Raw genomic sequence first — 27,636 nt, 5'->3', positions numbered from 1 at the left:
GCATGAATGTTCCTTATGAGGTGCTGACCAAGTGTTGTTACTTTGCAGTCGGTCCATCATCCAAGATGGCCGACAGCAGGGGACTTAGTTAAACATAGGACCCTAAGGGAAATACATACAAATGTCTTCTTTTAGAGAACCACTGAATGGAATGAAACAAAACATGGCATGAATGTTCCTTATGAGGTGCTGACCAAGTGTTGTTACTTTGCAGTCGGTCCATCATCCAAGATGGCTGACAGCAGGGGACTTAGTTAAACATAGGACCCTATGGGAAATACATACAAATGTCTTCTTTTAGAGAACCACTGAATGGAATGAAACAAAACATGGCATGAATGTTCCTTATAAGGTGCTGACCAAGTGTTGTAACTTTGCAGTCGGTCCATCATCCAAGATGGCCGCCAGCGGGGGACTTAGTTTAACATAGAACCCTATGGGAAATACATACAAATGTCTTCTCTTAGAGAACCAGCAAATGGATTGAAACCAAACATGGCATGAATGTTCCTTATAAGGTGCTGACCAAGTGTTGTTACTTGCATCCGATCCATCATCCAAGATGGCGGCCAGTGGGTGACTTAGTTTAACATAGGACCCTACGGGAAATACATACAAAATGTCTTCTTTTAGAAAACCACTGAATGGAATGGAACCAAACATGGCATGAATGTTCCTTACGAGGTGTTGACTAAGTGTTGTTTCTTTGCAGCCGATCCATCATCCAAGATGGCCGCCAGCGGGGGACTTAGTTTAACATAGGACCCTATGGGAAATACATACAAATGTCTTCTTTTAGAGAACCACTGAATGGAATGAAACCAAACATGGCATGAATGTTCCTTATGAGGTGCTGACCAAGTGTTGTTACTTTGCAGTAATTCCAACCTGTTCCGACTATTTGTTGTGTATCGTCCCCCGCCATCCCGAAACAATAAACTGAAAACAACCACTTTTTTCGAAGAATGGTTAGAATTCCTAGACTATACTACGGAATTTTCAGGTGAAATCATCATCGTAGGTGATCTTAATTTCCATCTTGATGACGTTAGCGATTGCGGTGGGCGAAGGTTCACTGAGTCACTTAGCGATCGTGGACTAGTACAACAAGTTGATGGACCCACACATATCCGTGGACACACGCTCGATGTTATCATAAGTAGAGAAAACAGTTCAATCTTGTTGAGTGAACCGTCAATCGAAAACACACAAATATACAACGATAAAAGCAATGCGTCCTTAGATCATTTTGCTGTTCATAGCCGAATCAATCTTAGCAAACCAGCAAGACTGAAAAAATCATTGACAATCCGAAAGATAATCAATATCAACGTTGACAGTTTTAAGGCTGACATCGACAAGAATTGTTTCATTCACAACAATGATCCTGACATTGAGAATTTGGTTAAATCGCATAATTCCGATCTCAAGGCAGTTTTAGACAAACATGCACCGGTTCAAACAAAAATCATAACGATGCGACCGAACACGGAATGGTATGGCGACAAAATCCGCAAAGCAAAGGTCGAGCGTCGGAAAGCTGAGAGAACTATGTGGAAAACAAACCTCGAGGTTCACAAGTTGATATACAAAGAATTATGTGTCACATCAAATAAAATACTGATACAAAGTAAAACTGATTACTATTCAAACAAAATTTCGGATATTGGAAATGATCACAAAAAACTTTTCAAATTAACCAATGGACTTTTGGGAAATAGTAATGACGTCATCCTTCCATCACATCAAAGCGAGTTTGAACTGTCAAATCGTTTCGGACATTTTTTTCTTGAGAAAATCGAAAACATCAGGACAAGTTTACTTTCGGCGAATAATTCTATCGACGATATTGACCCTCTACGAGCAGATATACGTTTTGAAGGCAACACTCTCACCGACTTCCACCCTGCGTCAATTGATGAAGTGTCGAAAATAATTCTAAAAGCGTCAAGTAAATCTTGTGAACTCGACCCAATCCCGACTAAGCTTTTGAAAACTTGTGTAAACAGCATTGCCAGCAATATTACGATGATCATAAACAAGTCATTATCAACTTCCACTGTACCAGTATCGTATAAAGAGGCTATTGTGCGACCTCTGTTGAAGAAACCCGGTTTAGATAAAGACACACTGAAAAACTATCGCCCGGTTTCGAACCTTCCTTTCGATTCTAAAGTTCTCGAAAAAGTTATTGAAAGTCGTCTAGAAGAGCATCTATTGTCAAACACTCTTCATGACCCTGCTCAATCTGCCTATCGTGCGGGACACTCAACCGAAACAACGTTACTTCGAGTTCACCATGACATTGCAAGTGCGCTAGACAAAAACTGTTGTGCCGTTTTATTGATGCTCGACCTTTCTGCGGCGTTTGATGTGATTGACCATAACATTATCGAAGCTAGATTAGAATATGCTTTTGGAATCTCAGGTTCTGCTCTGAAATGGTTACTCTCTTACCTCCGAGATAGGACACAGCGTATAGCAGTAGGCTCGGCCCACTCCAACGAATTTCGTCTTAATTGCGGTGTGCCGCAGGGCTCCGTGCTTGGCCCAAAGCTATATACTATATTTTCGAAGCCGATCGGCGAAATCTGTAGACGTCACAACATGTCTTATCAATGCTACGCAGATCTATTTAGTTTTCGAACCTCTTGATAACTGGAAAAACACATTGAATCGAATTGAGGACTGTTTGGCCGATATAAGTTCCTGGATGTGTGTAAACATGCTTAAACTGAACGAGGACAAAACGGAACTGATGCTATTTGCTCCGAAAAACCGAGTGAAAGATTTGAAGGATTGCAATCTCACCTTTAAAGGAAACATCATTACAAGTTCTGAGTGTATTAAAAATCTGGGTGTTCATTTTGATAAGACTCTGTCAATGCACCAACAAGTCAGTTCAGTTTCGAGATCATGTTTTTATCAAATACGAAATATAGGCCGTATACGTCCGTACATCAACGAGGATGCATGTAAAACTCTGGTCAATTCGTTAATCATTTCTAGATTGGATTATGGCAACGCTTTACTCTATGGACTACCAGCTTACATGATTCAGAGACTACAAAGGGTTCAGAACACTGCTGCGCGAGTGGTTACAAGAAAAAAGAAATACGAAAACATTACTTCGACACTTGAGTCTCTTCACTGGCTGCCTGTGCAATACAGGGTGCAATACAAAATATTATTATATGTATTCAAGTCCGTGAAACATGAAGCGCCATTATATCTTAGTGAACTTGTAAATTTATACAGGCCATCAAGATCATTAAGGTCTGAAAACAACTTAACACTCGTAACTCCTATTGTGCGAACCAAAACCTACGGCAATAGAAGATTTGATCAAGCAGCGGCCATCTTTTGGAATGCATTACCAAAAAAACTTCAAAATGCAAAGTTGGTGCCTGTATTCAAAAAGAACTTAAAAACTCACTTTTTTCGACAAGCATTTTTAATCCCTTAAATTCGTTTCTGTGATACATTGTGCCATAGACGTTAGCCTGCTTTTGATTTATCGAACCTTTCTTTTAACTGGAGATATGTTTCATTTATAATATGTACATTGTATGTTTTTAGTAGCACACATATTTTTCATTTCAGTAATTATATTTTTACATGGTAATATTCCTTTTTCATCTTTTGAATACGTTTTCAAATTTTAACTTATATTTGATAATTTTTAATAGCAATCTTATTTTAGACTTTTTTGGCTATTTATTTTACCAACTTTATTCAGTATAATTTTATTTTGATTCATTGATATATATATTCCACTTTTTTGTAAAAATTTCCACATTATTAATCCTTTTATCTAGAAAAGTTTTAACACTTAAATATTTATTTTGTGTGTTCATGTTTTATATTTTTATCACTGTCTGTGTGTATATTTCGTTTAACATGTGATGTAAAGCGCTTTGAGTAATATTGTTTTAGATTTAGCGCTATAGAAAAATTGTAATAATAATAATAATAAATAATAATAAATAATAATAAATAAAGTATGTCCATCATCCAAGATGGCTGACAGCGGGGGACTTAGTTTAACATAGGACCCTATGGGAAATACATACAAATGTCTTCTTTTAGAGAACCACTGAATGGATTGAAACCAAACATGGCATGAATGTTCCTTATGAGGTGCTGACCAAGTGTTGTTACTTTGCATTATGTCCATCATCCAAGATGGCTGACAGCGGGGGACTTAGTTTAACATAGGACCCTATGGGAAATACATACAAATGTCTTCTTTTAGAAAACCACTAAATGGAATGGAACCAAACATGGCATGAATGTTCCTAATGAGGTGCTGACCAAGTGTTTTTACTTTGCAGCTAATCCATCATCCAAGATGGCCACTAGGGGGGGGGGGGGGGGGGCTTAGTTGAACATAGGACCCTATGGGAAATACATACAAATGTCTTCTTTTAGAGTACCACTGAATGGAATGAAACCAAACATGGCATGAATGTTCCTTATGAGGTGCTGACCATGTGTTGCTACTTTGTTGCTGATTTACTGTTCAAGATGGCCACCAGGATATTTTATTAAATAACGGGACCAATAATAATCCAAATTTGGCCTCAATCATTATTATTTGGGTATCTGTTATGATTTTTATCTATCTTTACATGATTTCTAAAACCAAAGTAGAGTCAGGTGAGCGACACAGGCTCTTGAGAGCCTCTAGTTTTTATGTTAATACGAATAATTTTGAATCCACATTTTACATATGAAATGGCACATGCAGCAAATTTTATCAGATTGGGGACAAAAGCCAAATTGGTAATAGTTCCAAAATTAGCAGCTATGCCTCAAATGAGGGAAAGTAAATTGAAATTAACTTGGTACATATTTTGTAGGATGAAAATGGAGCTTTTTTGATAGACAGAGATCCCACATACTTTGGACCTGTTTTAAATTATTTACGGCATGGAAAGTTGGTGATAAATAAAGACTTAGCAGAAGAAGGTTAGTTATTTAGTAAGGCTTTGAATGATGTTGTCCTGTTTACAAATTTTAAGTCGTAGTTTTTGAGCCAATCAATTCAATGTCATGACTCTGGATTTAAGTATGGGCAGAATTCAGAATTAAAGGCATATGAAAAAATCATTGATGTGACTTAAAAAGTCTCAGGGCACAAGAAAATGGGTGAAAAAGGGTCAAATGCCGAAATACAAGGTTATCTTTGATGACCCGGGGAACAATAGAAAAATTTTGGGTGAGCTCTTTAATTCCCAGGTGTCAGTTGAAAGGTATGGAAAATCTACTTACAGCCTTTGTAATTTGCACTTAAACAAAGAAAACGATGTTGATCAATTTCAATTGTAAATAAATACACTTATATGTAGTTCCTATGTAAATACAAATTAATAAAATATTACTTTTTATGATATGTTGAAAAACATCAGGTATTATTTTTAGATAGTTAACAAGAAAGCATGATAAGTTTATATATGCTATAGGAAGTATTTAAATACAATTCAGAACAAGTTGTGCATTTTTATACGCCTGTCAAATTTTTGACGGGACGTATTATGTTATACAAATGTCCGGTGTCCGTCCGTCCGTCTGTCTGTCCGTCTGTCCGTCTGTCTGTCCGTCTGTCCGTCTGTCTGTCCGGCGTAAACATGTCGCACGGTAACTTGAGAATGACTTATCCAAATTTCATGAAACTTAACATAGTTGTTTCTTATGATGGTCAAACGATCTGTATATTTTTTGGTGAAAATAAGATTAAAACTTTTTGAGTTACAGGACTTAGTATCTAAAACAGGTGTGTGTTTTTTTTCACATGTCGCGCCGTATCTCAAAAACAATTTATGATTATTGCTTAAAACTTTACACACAGTTTTAGTTATATTAATCTAAAGATCTGTATACTTTTTGGTGATGATTCAAAATTTTATTTTTGAGTTATTGAGTATTTTGTTAAAAAAGGGGGAGGGGTTTTTCACATGTTGCGCCGTATCTCAAAAACAGTTTATGATTATTGCTTAAAACTTTACACACTTCTTAGTTATATTAACCTTAAGATCTGTATACTTTTTGGTGATGATTCAAAATTTTATTTTTGAGTTATTGAGTATTTTGTAAAAAAAGGGGGAGGGGTTTTTCACATGTCGCGCCATATCTCAAAAATGATTTATGATTATTGCTTAAAATTTTACACACTTCTTAGTTATATTAATCTAAAGATCTGTATACTTTTTGGTTTTGATTCAAAATTTTTTTTTTGAGATATTGATTTTTTTTTTTTAAAAGGGGTGTTTTCACATGTTGCGCCGTATCTCAAAAACGATTTATGATTATTGCTTAAAATTTTACACACTTCTTAGTTATATTAATCTAAAGATCTGTATACTTTTTGGTTTTGATTCAAAATTTTATTTTAGAGATATTGAGTTTTTTGTAAAAAAAAAAAGGGGGTTTTCGCATGTCACGCCGTATGTCAGAAACTATTTATGCTTATTGCATAAAAATTCACACACAAGACGACGGGCGTATCATGCGCTCATGGCGCAGCTGTTTATTATCACTGGATTACCCACACTTTCAAATAAAGATTCTTTAAACAGAATATTTCCTGGTAATGGCCTTTTTGACATCTTACATGTCTTAGTCAGATGGACAAAATATAGTCAAAGGGACATGAAGTTATGTTTTTAAAAAAAAAAAAAAATGGCCAAAACTTTCTTTTTCACTGAATTGCCAATATGATCAAAACCATCTGATGACTCCTTATACATTTGTAGGAGTTATTGATTTAAATGACAGTTTTTGTCTCACATGCAACAAGTCGCAAAATGCGAGACCTCAGGATTAATATTAGGCAGCAGCATAAACTATTTGTATAAAGCTTTATATTTCAAAAGGTAGAAGACCTACCTCTATTGATTGAAATTCTACTTTGAATCTAATTTTGGTAGCAAATGTGACATTTTTATGCCTTGGTTTGCCATTTGTCATGGCAAATAATTGCAGAGTATTGCCATGGATATACAGAAAAGAAATTATATTTCGCAGATGAATCTATGGATAATGCTGATTGCATACATGTGTACATGTTTGACATTAACAGTAAAGCTGAAGTTGTTAAAAAACCTGGAATAGAGAATCATGGTTAAAAATTATGAGTGTCAATTTTTTTTTCATTCCCTAACCGTGGAGAGCTACATACTATTTTTGGCACACATTTTTCCTGTAAAAAATGCAGAGAATGGCTTCATACATGTATCTAGTCTGCAGCTTGTAACATGTAAGTGATTTTTATACGACGGCAAAAATTAAAAATTTTTTGGTCGTATATTGGAATCACGTTGTCGTCGTCGTCAGCGTCGTCCGAAGACAGATGTTTTCCGGATAATAACTTTAGTATAAGTATATAGAAATCAATATAATTTTAACACAAGGTTTATAACCACAAAAGGAAGGTTGGGATCGATTTTGGGGGTTATTGTCCCAAAGGTTTAGGAATGAGGGGCCAAAAAAGGGGCCCAACTAAGCATTTTTGCAGTTTCCAGACAATAACTTGTGTTTAAGTGTATGAATCTCTCTGAAATTATACCACAAGTTTCCATACAACAAAGGGATGGTTATGCGGGGTTATGTCTCAAACCATTTAGCAATTAGGGGCAAAAAAGGGGGAAAAACAAGGGTTTTTATGGTTAAAGGACAATTTAGACAATTTAAAAGCAGTGTAAGGGAGGTAATCCAATCCACTTAAAGACTACTGTTGTATATATGTTTGATTACCTCCCTTACACTGCTGGTAAATTATGTATTAAGAAATGATGATTGTCTTGAGATGATTAGCATGATTAGAGCTGTAAATTTATTTTTAGAAGTTACTATTAATTGATATTAATTTTAACCATGACTGTATGTCATTTTATATTTTAATATTTTATGATGTATTTAAATGAGTAGTTATGGTTGCAAACTCCATTAGAAATTTGAATTGAGATTTTTTTTGGAATAAGGGAAAGGGGGAGTTGAAAAAAAAAAAAAATTTGGGGGGAGGAGGGGGGGGAGGGTAAATAAGAATTTGTTTGGTGGCTACAATTTTTCTCATTTCAGATTTCAGAAATTAGAAAAAAAAAATTTCAAAATATTTTTTTTTTTTGGGGGGGGGGGGGGGGGGTTAATATTCAACAGCATAGTGTATTGCACAAAAGCAAAAAATTGAATATAAATTCAAATCATATAATCAATTTTAAGTTCTTTGACTACAGTTATTCTGTGTCAGAAACCTAGTATGTGTCAAATATTTAATTACAATCCAAATTCAGACCTGTATCAAGCGCGAATATTGTGTCCATTTTTGCCCCAACTGTTCAGGGTTGGACCTCTGCGGTCATATCCAGCTGCGCTCAGCGAAGCATTTTATTGGATCTGTCAGACATCTGATACCTGTTTTCCTAGATGGGTTATGCTTATCACAATAACCCATGCAACTCCTTGTTGGATGCCTTCCTGTTATTTTATCATTAAATGTGTGTATTTATCATTGCAAAATCATGGCAATTGACTATGCAATATTGAGTAAAGCAGTGCAATTCTTATACCTTTCAAAGCAGATTATTGATATTGCGATATTCAACATGTCAAATTTTTCACACAATTAAAAAACATCAAATTTATTTCAGAATTCACAAAATTTTCAAGAACAGAAGGTAAAAATTGGAAACCGATAATTTTAAGGTTGAAAAAGGGTTCTGAATGTTAATGAAAATTCGTTTTTGTATGTTTACAGTTAATTTAAGTAAGTGACAGTTTGAGTCTTTCTAGGTGTGCTGGAAGAAGCAGAATTCTACAATATAACAGAGCTGATAAAACTAGTCAAGGAAAGGTTAAAAGAGAGAGATGCAAAGCAAAACCAGGTAAATATGATGTCTTTGGGGATTTTTTGTGTGTTAGGTTATTGTCTCATTGACATATATGCCACATTTCCTTTTATTGATATGAGAAAACGGAAATGAACATGTATAATCCCAGTGCTCAAAACTGCTTTGATGATATTGTAGCAGCTTGGATGCCTCTGGTTTAGTAGAAAACTGTTTCAAGGTGGAAGCAGAATATATAAACTTGTGGTATTTGGTTCTGCTTCTTGAAGCAAAAACCCTTAAAATCTCAAGAAATATTATCAACATATCCTATCTGAATTATCAGGATACTAATTATATTATTATACCCCCGCTTTAAAAAAGTGTGTGTATACTGTTTTACCTCTGTCTGTCCTTCCGTCAGTCCATCCATCCATCCGTCAGTCCGTCTGTCCCATGAATATTTTCGTCACATTTTTCTCAGGAACTACTTGACAAGGATTTCTGAAATTTGATTTCAGGGTTTATATAAGTAAGTTACACCGTTTGATGCGTTTTCAGATTCATCACTCAACAACTTCCTATTTACCGAACACTTGTACTATTTTACACATGATAGCCAAGTTGAAAATTTTCGTCACATTTTTCTCAGGAACTACTTGACAAGGATTTCTGAAATTTGGTTTCAGGGTTTATATAAGTAAGTTACACTGTGTGATGCGTTTTCAGATACATCACTCTACAACTTCCTGTTTACCGAACACTTGTATTATTTTACACATGATAGCCAAGTTGAAAATTTTCGTCACATTTTTCTCAGGAACCACTTGACAAGGATTTCTGAAATTTAGTTTCAGGGTTTATATAAGTAAGTTACACCGTGTGATGAGTTTTCAGATTCATCATTCAACAACTTCCTGTTTACCGAACACTTGTATTATTTTACACATGATAGCCAAGTTGAAAATTTACGTCACATTTTTCTCAGGAACTACTTGACAAGGATTTCTGAAATTTGGTTTCAGGGTTTATATAAGTAAGTTACACCGTGTGATGCGTTTTCAGATTCATCACTCAACAACTTCCTGTTTACCGAAATATTTCGGCGGGGTATCATCAGTGAGCAGTAGCTCACAGTTTTACTTGTTAAGCATGTTAAGCACAACAGTGAACCAATGATTGGTAACTGTTAAAAAAAAAATGTAAAACAACAAAAATACCGAACTCCAAGGAAAATTCAAAACGGAAAATCCTTAACAATTGGCAAAATCAAAACCTCAAACACATCAAATGAATGGAAAACAACTGTCATATTCCTGACTTGGTACAGGCATTTCCTTATGTAGAAAATGGTGGATTAGACCTGGTTTTAAAGCTAGCTAAACCTCTCACTTGTATGACAGTCGCATTAAATTCCAATATATTGACAACAATGTGTGAACAAAACAAACAGACATAATAGGTAAAAATGTCAAAAATAGGGGTACAGCAGTCAACATTATGTTATAATCTCAATCAATATAAAAACAAACAAATATGTCAACAAAGAAAAGCAAAATGGCATATTGAAAAAGCACATACGCAAAAATGAAACAAAAGAATACAAAAAAATGACCATAGAATCCCTTAAGTGGATACCTTGGGTATGCAGGTTTGATACAATAAAATACAAAAAATGTAAATACCAATATAACAACACTTAGGGATTGCTGCAGTAATTTAGCTATTAAATTATTAAACCATTTGATATAAAAAAAAAAGGAGATGTGGTATGATTGCTAATGAGTCTATTACAAAATAAAATTTTTAGAGTTATTTTTAATATTAAAAGAATTAAAAGGAATTGTTATGCAAAGAACAACGTTCACTTTTGTTTAAATATGGCCTTGACTTTCACTTTTATATGCTGTTCAATTTCTTAAGTGAACAACAATCAATCAATCGTGTTCCTGGGAAAACTTCTATTTTATGGTTGGGTGGCTTGGACAAAGTTTTAAACCTTATAGTATGATGATTATGGGCGGGTGCCTAGGCGGGGGCAGCAGTGATTTTCCTGCCTTTATTTTTGGTCTGAATATCCGCCCCGTTCCCAATTAGAAAAAACTTAAATTTTTCTCAAATGAACACGGAAAATTCCCAATTCAATAAAGTTGTAGCTGAAAGGTAATTGATTATTTTATCGTCTGTATGATTTGGTTCAAAATATAGGTTGTCGTACTGTTCCTGAACAAAAATCGTCGATAGACAGATAATAATCATATTTCGGGAACCAGTTAAGCCAAATTCTGCATGGTTTATCTGAAAACTGGAAAAACGTGAATAACCATGATCTAAATTTTAAAAGGACACAACTTTAATTCTATGAAAGTTTGCTAGTATGGTCGATTTTTTTTCTTCAAATAATAGTATTAAAAGTATGATTACTATTAATTTCGATTAAAAAAACATAATGCATTTTTCTTAATTTCATTTTTGTCTCCATAAAATGCACGTAACTGTCTTTGTTAACTTTTTGATCTTAGGTTTATTCATAAATTTTGTAAACATGCCAAAGTGTGCAGGTGAAATGCTTTTTTCGCTGGTCAATACGTTATTTTCTTCTGTTAGTTGTGATGATAATATGAATAAAACAGGCAATCAAGCCAAGGAAGTGCATGAAATGGCATTAATTAAATACCATAGAAAGTATGGCAATCCACTTTCACTCGGGAATTCATGGGAATAGAAACGAATCTTTAATTATCTCCTTATTTTGATGACTATTAAAAGTTGTTAAATCAGTTGTAATAATTTGAATGTGAATTGTTCTACTAGTCTGCGTATCAAGTTTTGATTCTTCTCTTTGTTGTCATCATAAACAGTATTGGATAGTATTTTCCTGTTTAAGTATATACTTTTTACTTATGTTATAAACTGTAATGGCCCATTCATGTTCAAAATGGTCCATTAAAATTCATATGAGGGAGCCCTTGGCCTATAGAGACAAAATCTTTCCAGATCATTGCATACAGACTTAATGGAGATGATTAAAACAAAAAATAAATAGTTTTGTCTCTACATTTTATTAGCAAACCTGTAAATTCATCATGCAAAACATCTAGCTGGAAATGCCCCAGATCACATGATTTAGCTTCATTTATTTTAAAATTTCCAGGCAGGGGGGGGTATGCCATCAGACACCTATACCAATTATTTTTGCGCTTTTGCCTATTATCTTGAAAACTATAATTCATAGATAGAAATTTTAAATAGCAGGAAAGATCAACATGACAAGATCTACAAATATGTCAACATGGATGAAAATGTAAGTTGGCTGCTTATAGGAGTTATTGCCCTTTAATGATGATTTAAATCATTTTGTTTTGGGTTATGTCTATTATCTAGAAAACTGCTTTACAAAGATAAAAACTTAAAAGCAAAATGATTAGCAAGACAAGATCTTCAAATAGGACAGCATAGATGAAATTGTCAGTTGTCTTCTTATAGGATTTATTGCCCTTAAATGACAATTTTTTTTACCATTTTTGTGTTTTGGTCAAAAACTATAAAAGATAGAAAGAACCTGAAAACAGAAAAAATGGTCATCAATATCAGTTCAATAAACAGGAGATTTGAGTCATAGTTATATTCTAGTCTACAATTAATGTTGGAGGGTGACCATTATTGAGGATGCACATAGACCTAGGTAAGCGACACAGGCTCTTGAGAGCCTATAGTTTAAATGTCAGTATCTGAGTCCCATATAATTTTAACAGGCCTGTAATATAGTTGAATTTTTAAACAGCAAGAATGAATATCTAACATAACAGAATTTCTAATGTCAGATAGGACAAGGTTCTAGAAGTTGATACTATTTTTCTCCCAGTACAAATTTTGTGCCTTTTGTAGAATTTTACAAAAAGTGTATATAGAGTACTTCAATGTTCAGAAGAAGAATTAACACAGATTGTGTCTGCCATGTCAGATGGATGGAAATTTGAACAGGTAAGTAATCTTAACAATCTCCTATGGGTTGTCTTGATCTAGCTGTATGGTTTGGACTTACCATTTCATTGTTAATTTCCTTTCAGCTAATTTTGAAAACTCAGGGCTCACTCTACTGGGTGACTGGAAACAAAGAAAAAACTCTTTTATGCAAACAAATTGAAGTATTTTGTTTCGCTTCTGGCACTCATTACTGAAGCGTACATAACTAGATTCTGATTTGAACTAAAGTACAATGTTTACCCTAGGCTATTTAAAAGTAGTGGTCATGCTATGCATTAATTTTGACTGCCATTCTTTGGTCAACCCTAGGCCTGCTACATGAACAAAATCATCACTGTGAAATTTTATTATTTCTATTGAAAACGCGAAGTGACAAAAATCAACAACTGATCACAGGTGTTACTCGACTGATAATTGGCAATACATCAACACATTTACAACCTCGATTATAAATGTGTCAGTGTAAATTATAAATCAAGAGAGAGCTGTCAAGAATATGCATACACAGTTTCCACTTATCGACGTGCACAAATTTCCATGTTAATAATTGTTTTTGGACCTTTTCCACTGTAAATAAAAATTTCCCCCTGAGACAATAGTTTGTCATCATGATTTTTGTTGAAATGCTGATATTTAATTGTGGTAAAGCATTTCTTAAACGCATTAAGAGAAAGAAGATGTAGATACTCTTTCTGAATGGATTAAGGCTGTAAGGTCGTTGATACAAATCAGCAGGCCTGGGGCCATTACATTGCAAATTACTTTGTGATTCTTCCATCACAATTACATTTTTTCTCACATGTAATGCATTACATTACAATTACTTTGCCTGTGTAATGCATTACATTACACATTACTTTTTCAATATAAAAACTAAAAACATTTAAAAAACAGATTTTTATAAGAAATTGATAAATATTACCTGGGTATATGTACATATATATACAGTGTTAGTGACATAGACTTCAAATACATATAAAAAAAAAATTATCATATAATTTTGTTTCTAACATTGATCACTTAATCATTAAGACATCATAAAGGGATTTCAAAGGGATATAATAAATGTGCCATTAAAGGATTATCTTGTTAAATGCTTAAGGGCTCTGTGAGGACAAACATAAGTTGAGAAGATTTGATTGCAATAAAAACATTTGATATTAATTAGGTGAAATAACAACCACAGTTTGGTGTAAAAATGTTGATTGACATATTCAATCTTTCATTGAAATGCATGTAAGGTGTGTATAGAATTATGAAAATTTCATCTTCATATTTTTTCCATTCATCTATATAGTTTTGTTTAATAATTATTTTTTAGAAGATTTTTTAAGGGTGAACTATCTATAATGATTTAATACAGTAATTAACTGTGACAATAATTTTATTCAATACTTTCTTTTTTTTTGTTAATAATTTCTTTTTATTTTACTATATTCTTCAATTTTATGTATTTTACCAATTTGTAATGAAAAGTAATGTACAGTAATGGAGGCATTACATTGATTTTTGTCGAGCCTTCGACTTTTGTCGAAAAAGCGAGACATAGCGATCCTACATTCCGTTGGCGGCGGCGGCGGCGGCGGCGGCGGCGGCGGCGGCGGCGGCGTCCACAAATATTCACTCTGTGGTTAAAGTTTTTGAAATTTTAATAACTAAACTATCCTGGATTTCTACCAAACTTGGACAGAAGCTTGTTTATGATCATAAGATAATATTCAAAAGTAAATTTTGTAAAAAAAAAATTATGTTTTTTCCATATTTTACTTATAAATGGACTTAGTTTTTCTGCCAGGAAACATTACATTCACTCTGTGGTTTAAGTTTTTGAAATTTTAATAACTTTCTTAAACTATCCTGGATTTCTACCAAACTTGGAAAGAAGCTTGTTTATGATCATAAGATAGTATCCAGAAGTAAATTTTGTAAAAAAAAAATTTCATTTTTTCTGTATTTTACTTATAAATGGACTTAGTTTTTCTGCCAGGAAACATTACATTCACTCTGTGGTTAGAGTTTTTGAAATTTTAATAACTTTCTTAAACTATCCTAGATTTCTACCAAACTTGGACAGAAGCTTGTTTATGATCATAAGATAGTATCCAGAAGTAAATTTTGTAAAAAAAAAATTCCATTTTTTCTTTATTTTACTTATGAATGGACTTAGTTTTTCTGCCAGTTAACATTACATTCACTCTGTGGTTAACGTTTTTAAAATTTTAACAACTTTCCTAAACTATCCTGGATTTGTACCAAACTTGGACAGAAGCTTGTTTATGATTAAAAGCTAGTATCTAGAAGGAAATTTTGTTAAAATTTTGTTCCATTTTTTCCGTATTTTACTTATAAATGGACTTAGTTTTTCTTCCAGTTAACATTACATACAGTCTGCAGTTTAAGTTTTTAAAACATTTATTAGATTCATAAACTATCCTTGATTTTTACCAAACTTGGACAGAAGCTACTTACAATCAAAAAATAGTATAGAGAGGAATATTTTTATTAATTTTTTTCCTCATTTTTGTTGAGCCTGCGATTAACAGCAAAAGTAGGCGAGACACTGGGTTCCACGGAACCCTTACGAATTTTTAACTAAAGTAATCATTACATTACATGTAAATGTAATGCAGAAAATGTGCATTACAAATTACTTTGCATTACATAAAAAAAATGTAATATTACAATGCATTACAATTACAAATTACCATTACCCCAGGCCTGCAAATCAGAATTAAGAAACTGAATGGGTCTATGAATACTCATGCTATATCAATCTTTAAAGACCCAAATGTTGCAAAACACTTGTCCTACCTCCATGACAATTATGTTGTTGTCCCAGCAGATTAAGCCCCAAACAACATCGTTTTTTTGTGTAAATTACATTACATAAACTGCTTGATAAATGAATTAGGTATTGACAATTCACTTGGAAACTCAACATATACCCTCAAGACACTTACCAAAGAGGAAATCCTGGATAATCATAGGTCTGTTCTAGGTTCCTTTGGAATTTCAACCAAAGATGAAGAACTGGATCTTCCATCACTGTATTGGATACCTAAACTACATAAGTGTCCTTACAAACAACATTATACTGCTGGGTCTTCCAAGTGCTCCATGAAACCTCTTTCTAAATTATTAACATCAATTTTATCAGCAATCAAAGCTGGGCTTCAAAGTTATTGTGAAACTACATATTCTAGAGGTGGCGTGAATCAGATGTGGATACTAACAAATTCCAAAGATCTTTTAGAGTACATACAATCTAAGACTCTTTCATCTTGCAATAGTATTAAGACAATTGATTTTTTGTCGAGCCTGCGACTTCTGACGCAGAAAGCTCGACATAGGGATAGTGATCCAGCGGTGGCGTCAACTAACTTCTTTAAAAGCTTAATATTTCAAAAGGTAGAAGACCTGGATACTTCATACTTTGTATATAGATGCCTTATGTTATGAAGTTTCCGTCTGTCATATGTCCATTGTCCTTGACCTCATTTTCATGGTTCAGTGACTACTTGAAAAAAAAGTAAAGATTTTTTGTAATGTTAATTTCTCTCTTATTATGAGTAATAGGATAACTATATTTGGTATATGCGTACCTTGAAAGGTCCTTATACCTCGACCTCATTTCATTGATCAGTGAACAAGGTTAAGTTTTCGTGGTCAAGTCCATATCTCAGATACTATAAGCAATAGGTCTACTATATTAGGTATATGGAATGATTGTAAGGTGAACATGTCCAACTGGCAGGTGTCATCTGACCTTGACCTCATTTTCATGGTTCAGTGGTTAAAGTTAAGTTTTTATACGCCGCAAAAAATTTTTGCGGTCGTATATTGGTATGACGTTGGCGTCGTCGTCGTCGTTGTCGTCCGGCGTTGTTGTCTGAAGACACATTGGTTTTCGCACTCTAACTTTAGTTTAAGTGAATGGATCTCTTTGAAATTTTACCATAAGGTTCAATACCACAAAAGGAAGGTGGGGATTGATTTTGGGGGTTATGGTACCAACAGTTAAGGAATTAGGGGCCAAAAAGGGGCCAAAAATAAGCATTTTCTAGTTTCCAGACAATAACTGTGGAACGGTGTATGGATCTCTCTGAAATTATACTACAAGTTTCCATACCACAAAGGGATGGTTAGGATTTGCTTTGGGGGGTTATGGCTCAAACCGTTTAGGAATTAGGGGCAAAAAAGGGGGAAAAACAAGGTTGTCCTGGTTAATGGACAAATTTAAAGCAGTGTAAGGGAGATAAATCAAATACATCATTGAAATTATCTCCCTTACACTGCTTTTAAATTATGTATAAGGTAATGGTTAATGAACAATTAAAAGAATTTAAAACAGTGTAAGGGAGGTAATCCAAATACAACGTTTTGGTTACTTCCCTTACACTGCTTTTAAATTATGTTTAAAGAAATGCATATTTATAAAGGAAGACCAGTAAAAATATCTGCAAATGTTGCATCTTTTTTTTTTACAAAAAAATCCATATGAAAGATTTGACACTATATTTTAAATTCTATTATAAAATAGATTAAGTTAGCACTATGGTAAATTTAAATGGGTAATTATGGTTGCAAACTCTATTGGAAATTTGAATTGAGATTATGACCATATCTTGAGGGAAAGAATTTTTTGGGGGAAAAAAGGGGGGGGGGGGGGGGGGTGTAAAAAGGAATTGTGGGTGGTCAATTTTTTCTCATTTCAGATTTCAGAAATTAAAAAGAATTATTCTTCAAATATTATTTTTTTTTCAAATTTCAAATATTGAAAAATTTCAAGAAGTAATCTTTAATTGTACAGTATGGCGCATTAGATTTGTAAAATCTTTGACCACATTTATTTATTTGTTATGCCGAATCTAACCGTGTATTTAGATTTTTAATTTTGGGTCCAGTTTCAAATTGGTCTACATTAAGGTCCAAAGGGTCCAAAATTAAACTTTGTTTGATTTTAACAAAAATTGAATGTATGGGGTTTTTTTATATGCTGAATCTAAACCTGTATTTAGATTTTTGATTTTTGGCCCAGTTTTCAAGTTGGTCCAAATTGGGGTCCAAAATTAAACTTTGTTTGATTTCAACAAAAATTGAATATATGGGGTTCTTTGATATGCTGAATCTAACCATGTATTTAGATTTTTTATTTGTGGACCCCGCTATCAAATTGGTTCATATTGAGGTCAAAAGGGTCCAAAATTAAACTTCGTTTGATTTCATCAAAAATTGAATTATTGGGGTTCTTTGATATGCCAAATCTAACCGTGTATTTAGATTTTTAATTTTGGGTCCTGTTTTTTTAAATTGGTCTACATTAAGGTCCAAAGGGTCCAAAATAAAACTTAGTTTAATTTTAACAAAAATTGAATTCTTTGGGTTCTTTGATATGCTGAATCTAAACATGTGTTTAGATTTTTGATTATGGGCCCAGTTTTCAAGTTTGTCCAAGTTGGGGTCCAAAATTAAACTTTGTTTGATTTCAACAAAAATTGAATATATGGGGTTCTTTGATATGCTGAATCTAACCATGTATTTAGATTTTTTATTTCTAGGCCCCACTATCAAATTGGTTCATATTGAGGTCAAAAGGGTCCAAAATTAAACTTTGTTTGATTTCATCAAAAATTGAATTATTGGGGTTCTTTGATATTCCAAATCTAACCGTGTATTTAGATTTTTAATTTTGGGTCCCGTTTTTTTTAAATTGGTCTACATTAAGGTTCAAAGGGTCCAAAATTAAACTTAGTTTGATTTTAACAAAAATTGAATTCTTGGGGTTCTTTGATATGCTGAATCTAAACATGTGTTTAGATTTTTGATTATGGGCCCAGTTTTCAAGTTTGTCCAAGTTGGGGTCCAAAATTAAACTTTGTTTGATTTCAACAAAAATTGAATATATGGGGTTCTTTGATATGCTGAATCTAACCATGTATTTTGATTTTGGACATTGGACCATAATAGGTAAATTAAAAAATTCAAGTTCTTAGACCACATTCTTTCTGTGTCAGAAACCTATGCTGTGTCAAATATTTAATCACAATCCAAATTCAGAGCTGTATCAAGCTTGAATGTTGTGTCCATACTTGCCCCAACTGTTCAGGGTTCGACCTCTGCGGTCGTATCAAGCTGCGCCCAGCGAAGCATTTTATTGTGTTTTGGTCTGTTTTTTTTATGCCCCCGCTGTAGCAGAGGTGGCATTAAGTTTTACCCTTGTCCGTCTGTACATCCCAAAGTTGGTTTCCGTTCTCTAACTTTAGTTTGACTCAACCAAATGTTATGAAACTTGTACACAATGCTTATTACCACTTAATACAGATCAAGTTTGAATTTTGGTGGCGTCACTTTTACCGTTCTAGAGTTATGCCCTTTACAAATGGAAGAATTGCTAAATTTTTAGTTTCTGTTCTTTAACTTAAGTTTGCCTCAACCAAATGTTATGAATCTTATACACAATGCTTATTACCACAACATACAGACCAAGTTTGAATTTTGGTGCCCTCACTTTTAATGTTCTAGAGTTATGCCCTATAAAAATAGAAAAATTGCTGAATTTTTCATTTTTTTTTTTAAATATCAAGTATTTTAAAATTGGAGTTATCTTTCTTTGTTCATTATTATAGTTGAATCAACTACAATCAATGCTTTATACAATGCAATGTTTAATTTTACCTTCCACTGATAAATTAAAGCAATTTTTACCCTTCATTTCTTAAAATATTTTAAAGTCTTCTTTGAAAATTGGAGTTATCGTTCTTTGTGCATAATGGTAGTTGAATCAACTACAACCAAGGCTTTATACAATGCAATATTCAATTTTACTTCCTACTGATACATTAAAGCAATATTTACCATATAGTGCTTACAAGCACTTTGATTACTGTTACTGTTATGCTCATTTACAAATGAAAAAAATTGCTGAATTTTTCTTTTCCGTTCTCTAACTTGAGTTTGTCTTAAATTAATGTAATGAAATATATATATAATGCTTTTTACCACAAAACTCAGTTTAATTTTTTGTTTCCGTTTTCTAACTTTAGTTTGCCTCAACCAAATGTTATGAAACTTATACACAATGCTTATTACTACATAATACAGATAAAGTACGAAATTTGGTGGCGACACTTTTACCATTCTTGAGTTATGTCCCTTTATAAACATAAAAATTGCTGAATTTTTCGTTTCCGTTCTCTAACTTTAGTTTGTCTCAACCAAATCAGAGACATATATGTCTCTGACCAAATGTTATAAAACTTATACACAACCGTTCTAGAGTCATGCGTATTTACAAATAGAAAAATTGCTGAATTTTTAGTTTCTGTTCTCTACTTAAGTTAGCCTCAACCAAATGTTATGAGACTTACATACAATGCTTATTACCACAAAACTCAGATCAAGTTCAAATTTGGGTATCGTCACTTTTACCGATCTTCAGTTATGTCCCTTTATAACTATATGATATGCAAGAGGGGGCATCATCTGTGTCCACATGTGGACACTATCCACATTTTTTAAACTATAAACAATAGGTCAACTATATTTAGTGTATGGAATGATTGTAAGGTGAATATGTCTGTCTGGCAGGTGTCATATGACCTTGACCTCATTTTCATGGTTTATTGGTCAATGTTAAGTTTTCCTGTTTTAGGTTGTTTCTTAGATACTATATATATGCAGTAGGTCAACTATATTTGAGCCATGAAATGATTGTAAGATGTACATGAGAGTTGTCTCATTGGCACTCATACCACATCTTCTTATATCTGTCTGACAGGGTTCATCTGACCTTGACCTCATTTTCATGGTTCATTGGTCAATATTAAGTTTTCCTGTTTAAGTTTGTTTCTTAGATACTATATCCAATAGGTCAACTATATTTGATCGATGTAATGATTGTAAGATGTACATGTCAGACTTGGGGTCAATTACATTGGAATGTAATTAATTAAATTACACATTACATTGCAAAAATGATCAATTACACTAATTACACATTACACAGTTTTTGAAATGTAATTAATTAAATTATAATTACTTTACTAAAGTAATTAATTAAATTACACATTACATTTCATCATAACTTTTTTTAAACAATATATATCATGTATATATAGAATGTGTAAAATATTCATGTAAGCTTACAGCATAGTTTTAGCATTGCATTTGATCATCATTAGTATTTTTAATGTCTTCTATCAACACATCTTATGATCTAGCAATACCTGCCACATCAGCTCCTGTCGAAATAAAGTGTTCAGACAGGAGCTGATGTGGCAGGTATTGCTAGATCATAAGATGTGTTGATAGAAGAGGGAATGTGTTCCTATTAACTTGCCAATACATTAAGGGGTATTTTAACAACTCAGAAATGAAGCCATTTAATTAAACATAATATAAATAAATAAATTATAAATAAATTAAAAAATTGTCCATGTTTTTTACTTTACAATTATCATGATTATTCAAAAGTATGCTTGTCACTAGATTGAAAATAATTTTTTAGCACAAACAATGTATAATGTCTCAATATTAGTAATATTTTGCAATTAGATAAAATACATGTAATAGTGGCATTGTCCCTAGGCTGTTTTATTACACATTTAGTCTGATTAATTGCCATTTGTTTTTACAGCTGATAATTTTTATTTCTATAATCCTTTTGTGTATACTAATTTGACAAAATGATTGTGTGCAATGATTTAAAATTCTAAATGAACTGTCTAAGAAAGATTAACACATTTGTTTAACAATACATACATGTATTTTGATCATATGAATATATACATGTTATTAATCTATTTAGATAAAGATCTTTCTTAAAAACTGAACAACACCAATATATGATTCTCACATTTTTTTTAAGTTATAAGACTATTTAGAAAACATTTCTGTATGTCAAATAAATATATAATATTTATATTAACTCAATTTCTTATCATTAACATGATTAACACCATAAAAGTACATGTAATTGAAATGTAATTCAAAAGTAATTTAGCATTACATGCTTTTTTCATTGTAATTAATTGAATTACCATTACATGTAATTGAAAACATGCTCAATTACACATTACATTCAATTACATGGAAAATTGTAATGCATTACACTTAGTTACCATTACATTTTCAATTACCCCATCCCTGGTACATGTTTAACTGGCAGGGTTTATCTGACCTTGACGTCATTTTCATGGTTCATTGATCAGTATAAAGTTTTCATGATTTGGTCTGTTTCTTGTATACTAGAAGCAATAGGTCAACTATATTTATACCCCACGCAATGAGTTGCGGAGGGTATAATGTTTTTGACCAGTCCGTCCGTCCGTCAGTCCGTCAGTCCTGTTTCTTGTCATCGCAACTCCTCTCAAACCACACAACAGAATTTCATGAAACCTTTTCAGATAATAAGGACATACTATGCAGATGTGCATATCGACAGGAAATTACGATTCAATTTTTTATCTAGGAGTTATGCCCCTTTGAACTTTTTTTCAATTTTTATGCCCCCGCCGTACCGGAGGGAGCATTAAGTTTTACCCTTGTCCGTCTGTACGTACGTACGTCCGTCCGTACGTCCCGAAATTGGTTTCCGTTCTCTAACTTGAGTTTGCCTCAACCAAATGTTATGAAACTTATACACAATGCTTATTACCACAAAACACAGATCAAGTTTGAATTTTGGTGGTGTCACTTTAACCGATCTAGAGTTATGCCCCTTTATAAAAGGAAAAATTGCAAAATTTGTATTTTCTTCTAAATATCAAGTTTATATAATATATTTTTAAAATTGGAGTTATCTTCCTTTGACCATGATTATAGTTGAATCAACTACAATCAATGCTTTATACAATGCAATGTTTAATTTTGACTACCACTGATAAAACACAGATCAAGTTGAATTTGGGTAGTGTCACTTTAACCATTATTGAGTTATGCCCCTTTATAAATAGAAAGATTGCAAAATTTTTTAGTTTCCATTCTGTTACTGAAGTTTTCCCCAGCCAAACATTGTGAAACCTATACACAATATTCATTCCAACAAAACTCAGTAAAGATCAAGTACATTTTTTTTGTTTCAGTTCTCTAACTTGAGTTTGCCTCAACCAAATGTTATGAAACTTATACACAATGCTAATTACTACATAATACAGATTAAGTACGAAATTAGGTGGCAACACTTTTACCATTCTAGAGTTATGTCCCATTATAAACATAAAAATTGCTGAATTTTTTAGTTTGTCTCAACCAAATCAGGGGTTCAAATTAACATTTGGTACAGGAAGGTCCAGGACCTTTGACACTCCAAACTGAAAGGTCCTCAACCTAAATTCCAGGTCCTACTTTTACTTGAAATATTTCATAAATCAGTAAGATACAAAATTAATGTGCTTTTGGTGTTAGGTTAGCTTGTTTCATTGTCAGTGTCACTGTTGTATAACATGTTTAATAATAAATGTAATTGTCTTGTATATTATGAATTCAAATAATCTTTTTTTTGGTATAGGGGAGGGTGTCACTGTGGGTGGGTGTGTTGTCTCAACAATTGGTAGCTAATTACTAATTATATCATTATCTCAGGGATCACATTACTTCAGAATCTTAGGGAGAAGTGGCCTTTCTTTTTGAAACTGATAGGGAGAAGTGGTGAGATTTGGAAGAGAGGTGCATGCTCACTCAAGGCGCTACAATGTTTGGTTTTTATACGACCGCAAAAAAATTTTGCGGTCGTATATTGGTATGACGTTGGCGTCGTCGTCGTCGTCCGAATACACAATGGTTTTCGCACTCTAACTTTAGTATAAGTGAATGGATCTCTATGAAATTTTACCATAAGGTTCAATACCACAATAGGAAGGTGGGGATTGATTTTGGGGGTTATGGTACCAACAGTTAAGGAATTAGGGGCCAAAAAGGGGCCGAAAATAAGCATTTTTGTAACTTCCCGACATAACTTGTGTGTTAGCGTATGGATCTCTTTGACATTGTACCACAAGATTCCATATCACAAAGGGTCAATGCTGGGATTGATTTTGGGGTTAATTGCCTCAAAATTTTAGGAATAAGGGGCCAAAAGGGGGCAAAAAACAAACATTTTTCTAGTTTCATGACAATAACTTGTGTGTAAGTGTATGGATCTTTCTGAAAATTTACTACAAGGTTCCATTTCACAAAGGGAAAGCTGGAATTGAGTTTTGTGGTAATTGCCCAAAATGTTAAGTAATAAGGGGCCTAAAAAGGGGTTTAAAATAAGCATTTTTTAGTTTCTAGACAATAACTTGTGTTCAAGTGTATGGATCTCTCTAAAATTGTATTACAAGGTACCATACCACAAAGGCAAGGCTGTTATTGAGCTTGGTTTGGGGGGAAGGGGGGGGGGGGGTAAAAAAGGGGTAATTATTTTTTTTCCTTTTTTTTTTTGTTTAAAATTTACATTTTAAGTTAGTTATTTTTTATCACGAAGAGAAAGTAGGAATTGAGTTTTGGGGTTAATTGCTCAAACGTTTATGAATAAGGGGCCAAATATTGGTCAAAAATAAGGAATTTTTTTAGTTTGCAACAAAAACTTGTGTTGAAGTGTATGGATCTCTGTGAAATTGTATTGCAATGTACCATACCACAAATTGAAGGTTGTGATTGAGGTGGGGGATGATGAATCAAAAGGGGGTTGAAAAAATGTGTGGGGGGTAGGATTTTTTTTTTGTTCCTTTTTTTTTTCTTTAAAATTTTCCATTTAAAGATGGTTGTTTCAGATTTATATATATGAAAGAAAATAATAATGATACGGTTATATATCATGAGGAATTGAAATTTAAAATTATGTATATTGGAAATTTAGGTTACATTGGAAAGTAATAATTGGCTTTGGGGGGGTGGGGGGTTATGGCTCTAATGTTTAAGGAATAAGGGGAAAAAGGTTAAAAAACAAGGGTTTCCATTTTAATAGACAAATAATTGAGTAAAGAACATTATTTAAAAGCAGTGTAAGGTTGGTAATTCAAACTCATTTAAATAACTCACCTACACTGCTTTTAAATTATGTAAATTGGAAATTTGCCAATAACTTTATTGTTAATAAATGCATTGGAAATTTGCCAACAATTTTAGTATAATAAACTTCATTGGAAATTTGCCAATATAAAATTTTGCTGATGAAGGTTTTTTGTTTACCTTTAGCCTTGACTATGAAGTCATTTTCTATTTTTATAGCCTTATGATGTAGTTGAATTATTTAATGCTTTTATGATGTGTTTAAATGGGGTTTTATGGTTGCAAATTTATTGTTTTAGTATAATAAACTCCATTTAAAATTTGCCAATAAAAAAAATTTTTGTTTATTTTTAGCTATGATTATGATGTCAAATTTCTATTTTACTTTTATGGTTGCAAAGAAATTTTTATTTTTAGATATTACTGTTAAATGATGCTGATTAAGGTTTTTGCTATGTTTAGCCATGACTATGATGTCATTTTCTATTTTAATATCTGTTATGATGTATTTAAATGGGCTTTTATGGTTACAAAGGAATTTTATTTTTAGATATTACTGTAAAATGTTGCTGATGCTGATTAAGGATTTTGTTTATTTTTAGCCATGACTATGATGTCATTTTCGATTTTAATACCTTTATGATGTAATTTCCATTTTTAGATATTACTGTTAAATGATGCTGATTAAGGGTTTTTTGCTATGTTTAGCCATGACTATGATGTCATTTTCTATTTTAATATCTTTATGATGTATTTAAATGGGCTTTTATGGTTACAAAGGAATTTTATTTTTAGATATTACTTTAAATGTTGCTGATTAAGGATTTTTGTTTATTTTTAGCTGTGACTATGATGTCCCTTTCTATTTTAATACCTTTATGATGTATTTAAATGGGCTCCCATGTATTTAGATTTTTGATTATTTATACATGTTACCAAGTTGGTCCACATTGAACAGAAAGGGTCCAAATTTCAACTTTATTACATTACATCAAACATTGAATTCTACATATTCTTTGATATATTGAAATTAACAAACAATTTAGTTTATGGATATTCCACAATAATAGGTAAATTAAATTTTTTCCAGTTCTTACACCACATTCATCCTGTATCAGAAACCTATGCTGTGTCAAATATTTAATGACAATCCAAAGTCATAGCTGTATCAAGCTTGAATTTTGTGTCCATACTTGCCCCAACTGTTCAGGGTTCGACCTCTGCGGTCGTATCAAGCTGCGCCCCAGCGAAGCATTTTATTACTATCATATAAAGGGCTATATGTAGCTCTTTTTTTATATTGTTCAATTCATACCCGAGTATACAATTAAAGTAACATTTCAAATTCAAAGCTGTTTAGTGATTAAGTGTATCATATCTAGTTGAACTATTATATTAGTTCCTCTGTGAAAATAAAGTAAGAAACTTCCAGATTTTTTAATACTGGCCCTTCAAAATTAAGAGTAAATTACCTTTTGGAATTATAGTACATGTAAAATGATTACACTATAAAAATATCAACATGTAATATCAACATTTATTAATGATAAAAGAAAATTATTGTCACATTTTTATACGACCGCAAAAAAATTTTTGTGGTCGTATATTGGTATGACGTTGGCGTCGTCGTCGTCGTCGTCCGGCGTCGTCCGAAGACACATTGGTTTTCGCACTCTAACTTTAGTTTAAGTGAATGGATCTTTATGAAATTTTACCACAAGGTTCAATACCACAACAGGAAGGTTGGGATTGATTTTGGGGGTTATGGTAATAACAGTAAAGGAATTAGGGGCCAAAAAGGGGCCAAAAATAAGCATTTTTGTAACTTCCAGACATAACTTGTGTGTTAGTGTATGGATCTCTCTGACATTGTACCACAAGGTTCCATATCACTAAAGGAATGCTGGGATTGATTTTGGGGGTAATTGCCTCAAAATTTTAGGAATTAGGGGCCAAAAAAGGGGCAAAAAACAAGCATTTTTCTAGTTTCATGACAATAACTTGTGTGTAAGTGTATGGATCTTTCTGAAATTGTACTACAAGGTTCCATATCATAAAGGGAAAGCTGGGTTTGAGTTTGGGGGTAATTGCCCTAAATGTTTAGGAATTTGGGGCCAAAAAGGGGCCAAAAAACACATTTTTTTCTAGTTTCCAGACAATAACTTGTGTTCAAGTGTATGGATCTCTCTGAAATTGTACTGCAAGGTACCATACCACAAAGGGAAGGCTGGGATTGAGTTTGGGGGTGATGAATCATAATGGGGGTTCAAAAAATTTTGGGGGGGGATTTCTTTTTTTTTTCTTTTTTTTTCTTTTTTTCCTTTTTTGTTTCTTTTAAAATTTTCCATTTTAAGTTGGTTATTTCTGATTTATATTTAAAATCAAATAATAATGATATGGTAGGAGATACACACCAAACAGGATGTGTAAATTATTATATAATAAGTATTGTGCAATAGCAAGAAATTTTCAATTGCACAGTATTGCACAATAGCAAGAAATCTTCAATTGCACAGTATTGCGCAATAGCAAGAAATCTTCAATTGCACAGTATTGCGCAATAGCAAGAAATATCCAATAGCACAATATTGCGCAATAGCAAGAAATTGTCAATTGTACAGTATTGCGCAATAGCAAGAAATATTTAATAGCACAGGATTGTGCAAAAGAAGATACTTCCTATAAATTGCTTATTTCTTGACCAATTTCAATGGGGTTTTATTCTTGATTTCATGGGGTTCTTTAATATGCTGAATCTAACCGTGTATTTAGTTTTTGGATTTTGGGCCCCGTTTTTAAATTGGTCCACATTGAGGTCCAAAGGGTCCAAAAT

At 32.9% G+C, this 27,636-nt stretch overlaps 1 protein-coding gene across 2 annotated transcripts in view; it reads left to right on the top strand.

Moving 5' to 3' along the window:
* LOC127709737 (BTB/POZ domain-containing protein KCTD5-like) overlaps positions 1-27,636 on the top strand; it is a 134,747-nt gene that overhangs the window by 19,644 nt on the left and 87,467 nt on the right. For both annotated transcript variants that reach the window (XR_007985719.1, XM_052215410.1), the window contains exons 2-4: positions 4,863-4,971; positions 8,791-8,882; positions 12,714-12,809. Coding sequence is in view for 1 of the 2 variants with exons in the window: in XM_052215410.1 (XP_052071370.1) it covers positions 4,863-4,971; positions 8,791-8,882; positions 12,714-12,809 (297 nt within the window). In the remaining variant the exon portion in view is untranslated. The remainder of the gene's footprint in view (positions 1-4,862; positions 4,972-8,790; positions 8,883-12,713; positions 12,810-27,636) is intronic.

Source organism: Mytilus californianus, unplaced genomic scaffold (assembly GCF_021869535.1).
Source record: "Mytilus californianus isolate M0D057914Y unplaced genomic scaffold, xbMytCali1.0.p SCAF_7, whole genome shotgun sequence".
Classification (NCBI taxonomy): domain Eukaryota; kingdom Metazoa; phylum Mollusca; class Bivalvia; order Mytilida; family Mytilidae; genus Mytilus; species Mytilus californianus.
The sequence above is the reverse complement of the archived record's forward strand: the minus strand, read 5'-3'. Positions and strand labels throughout refer to the sequence as shown.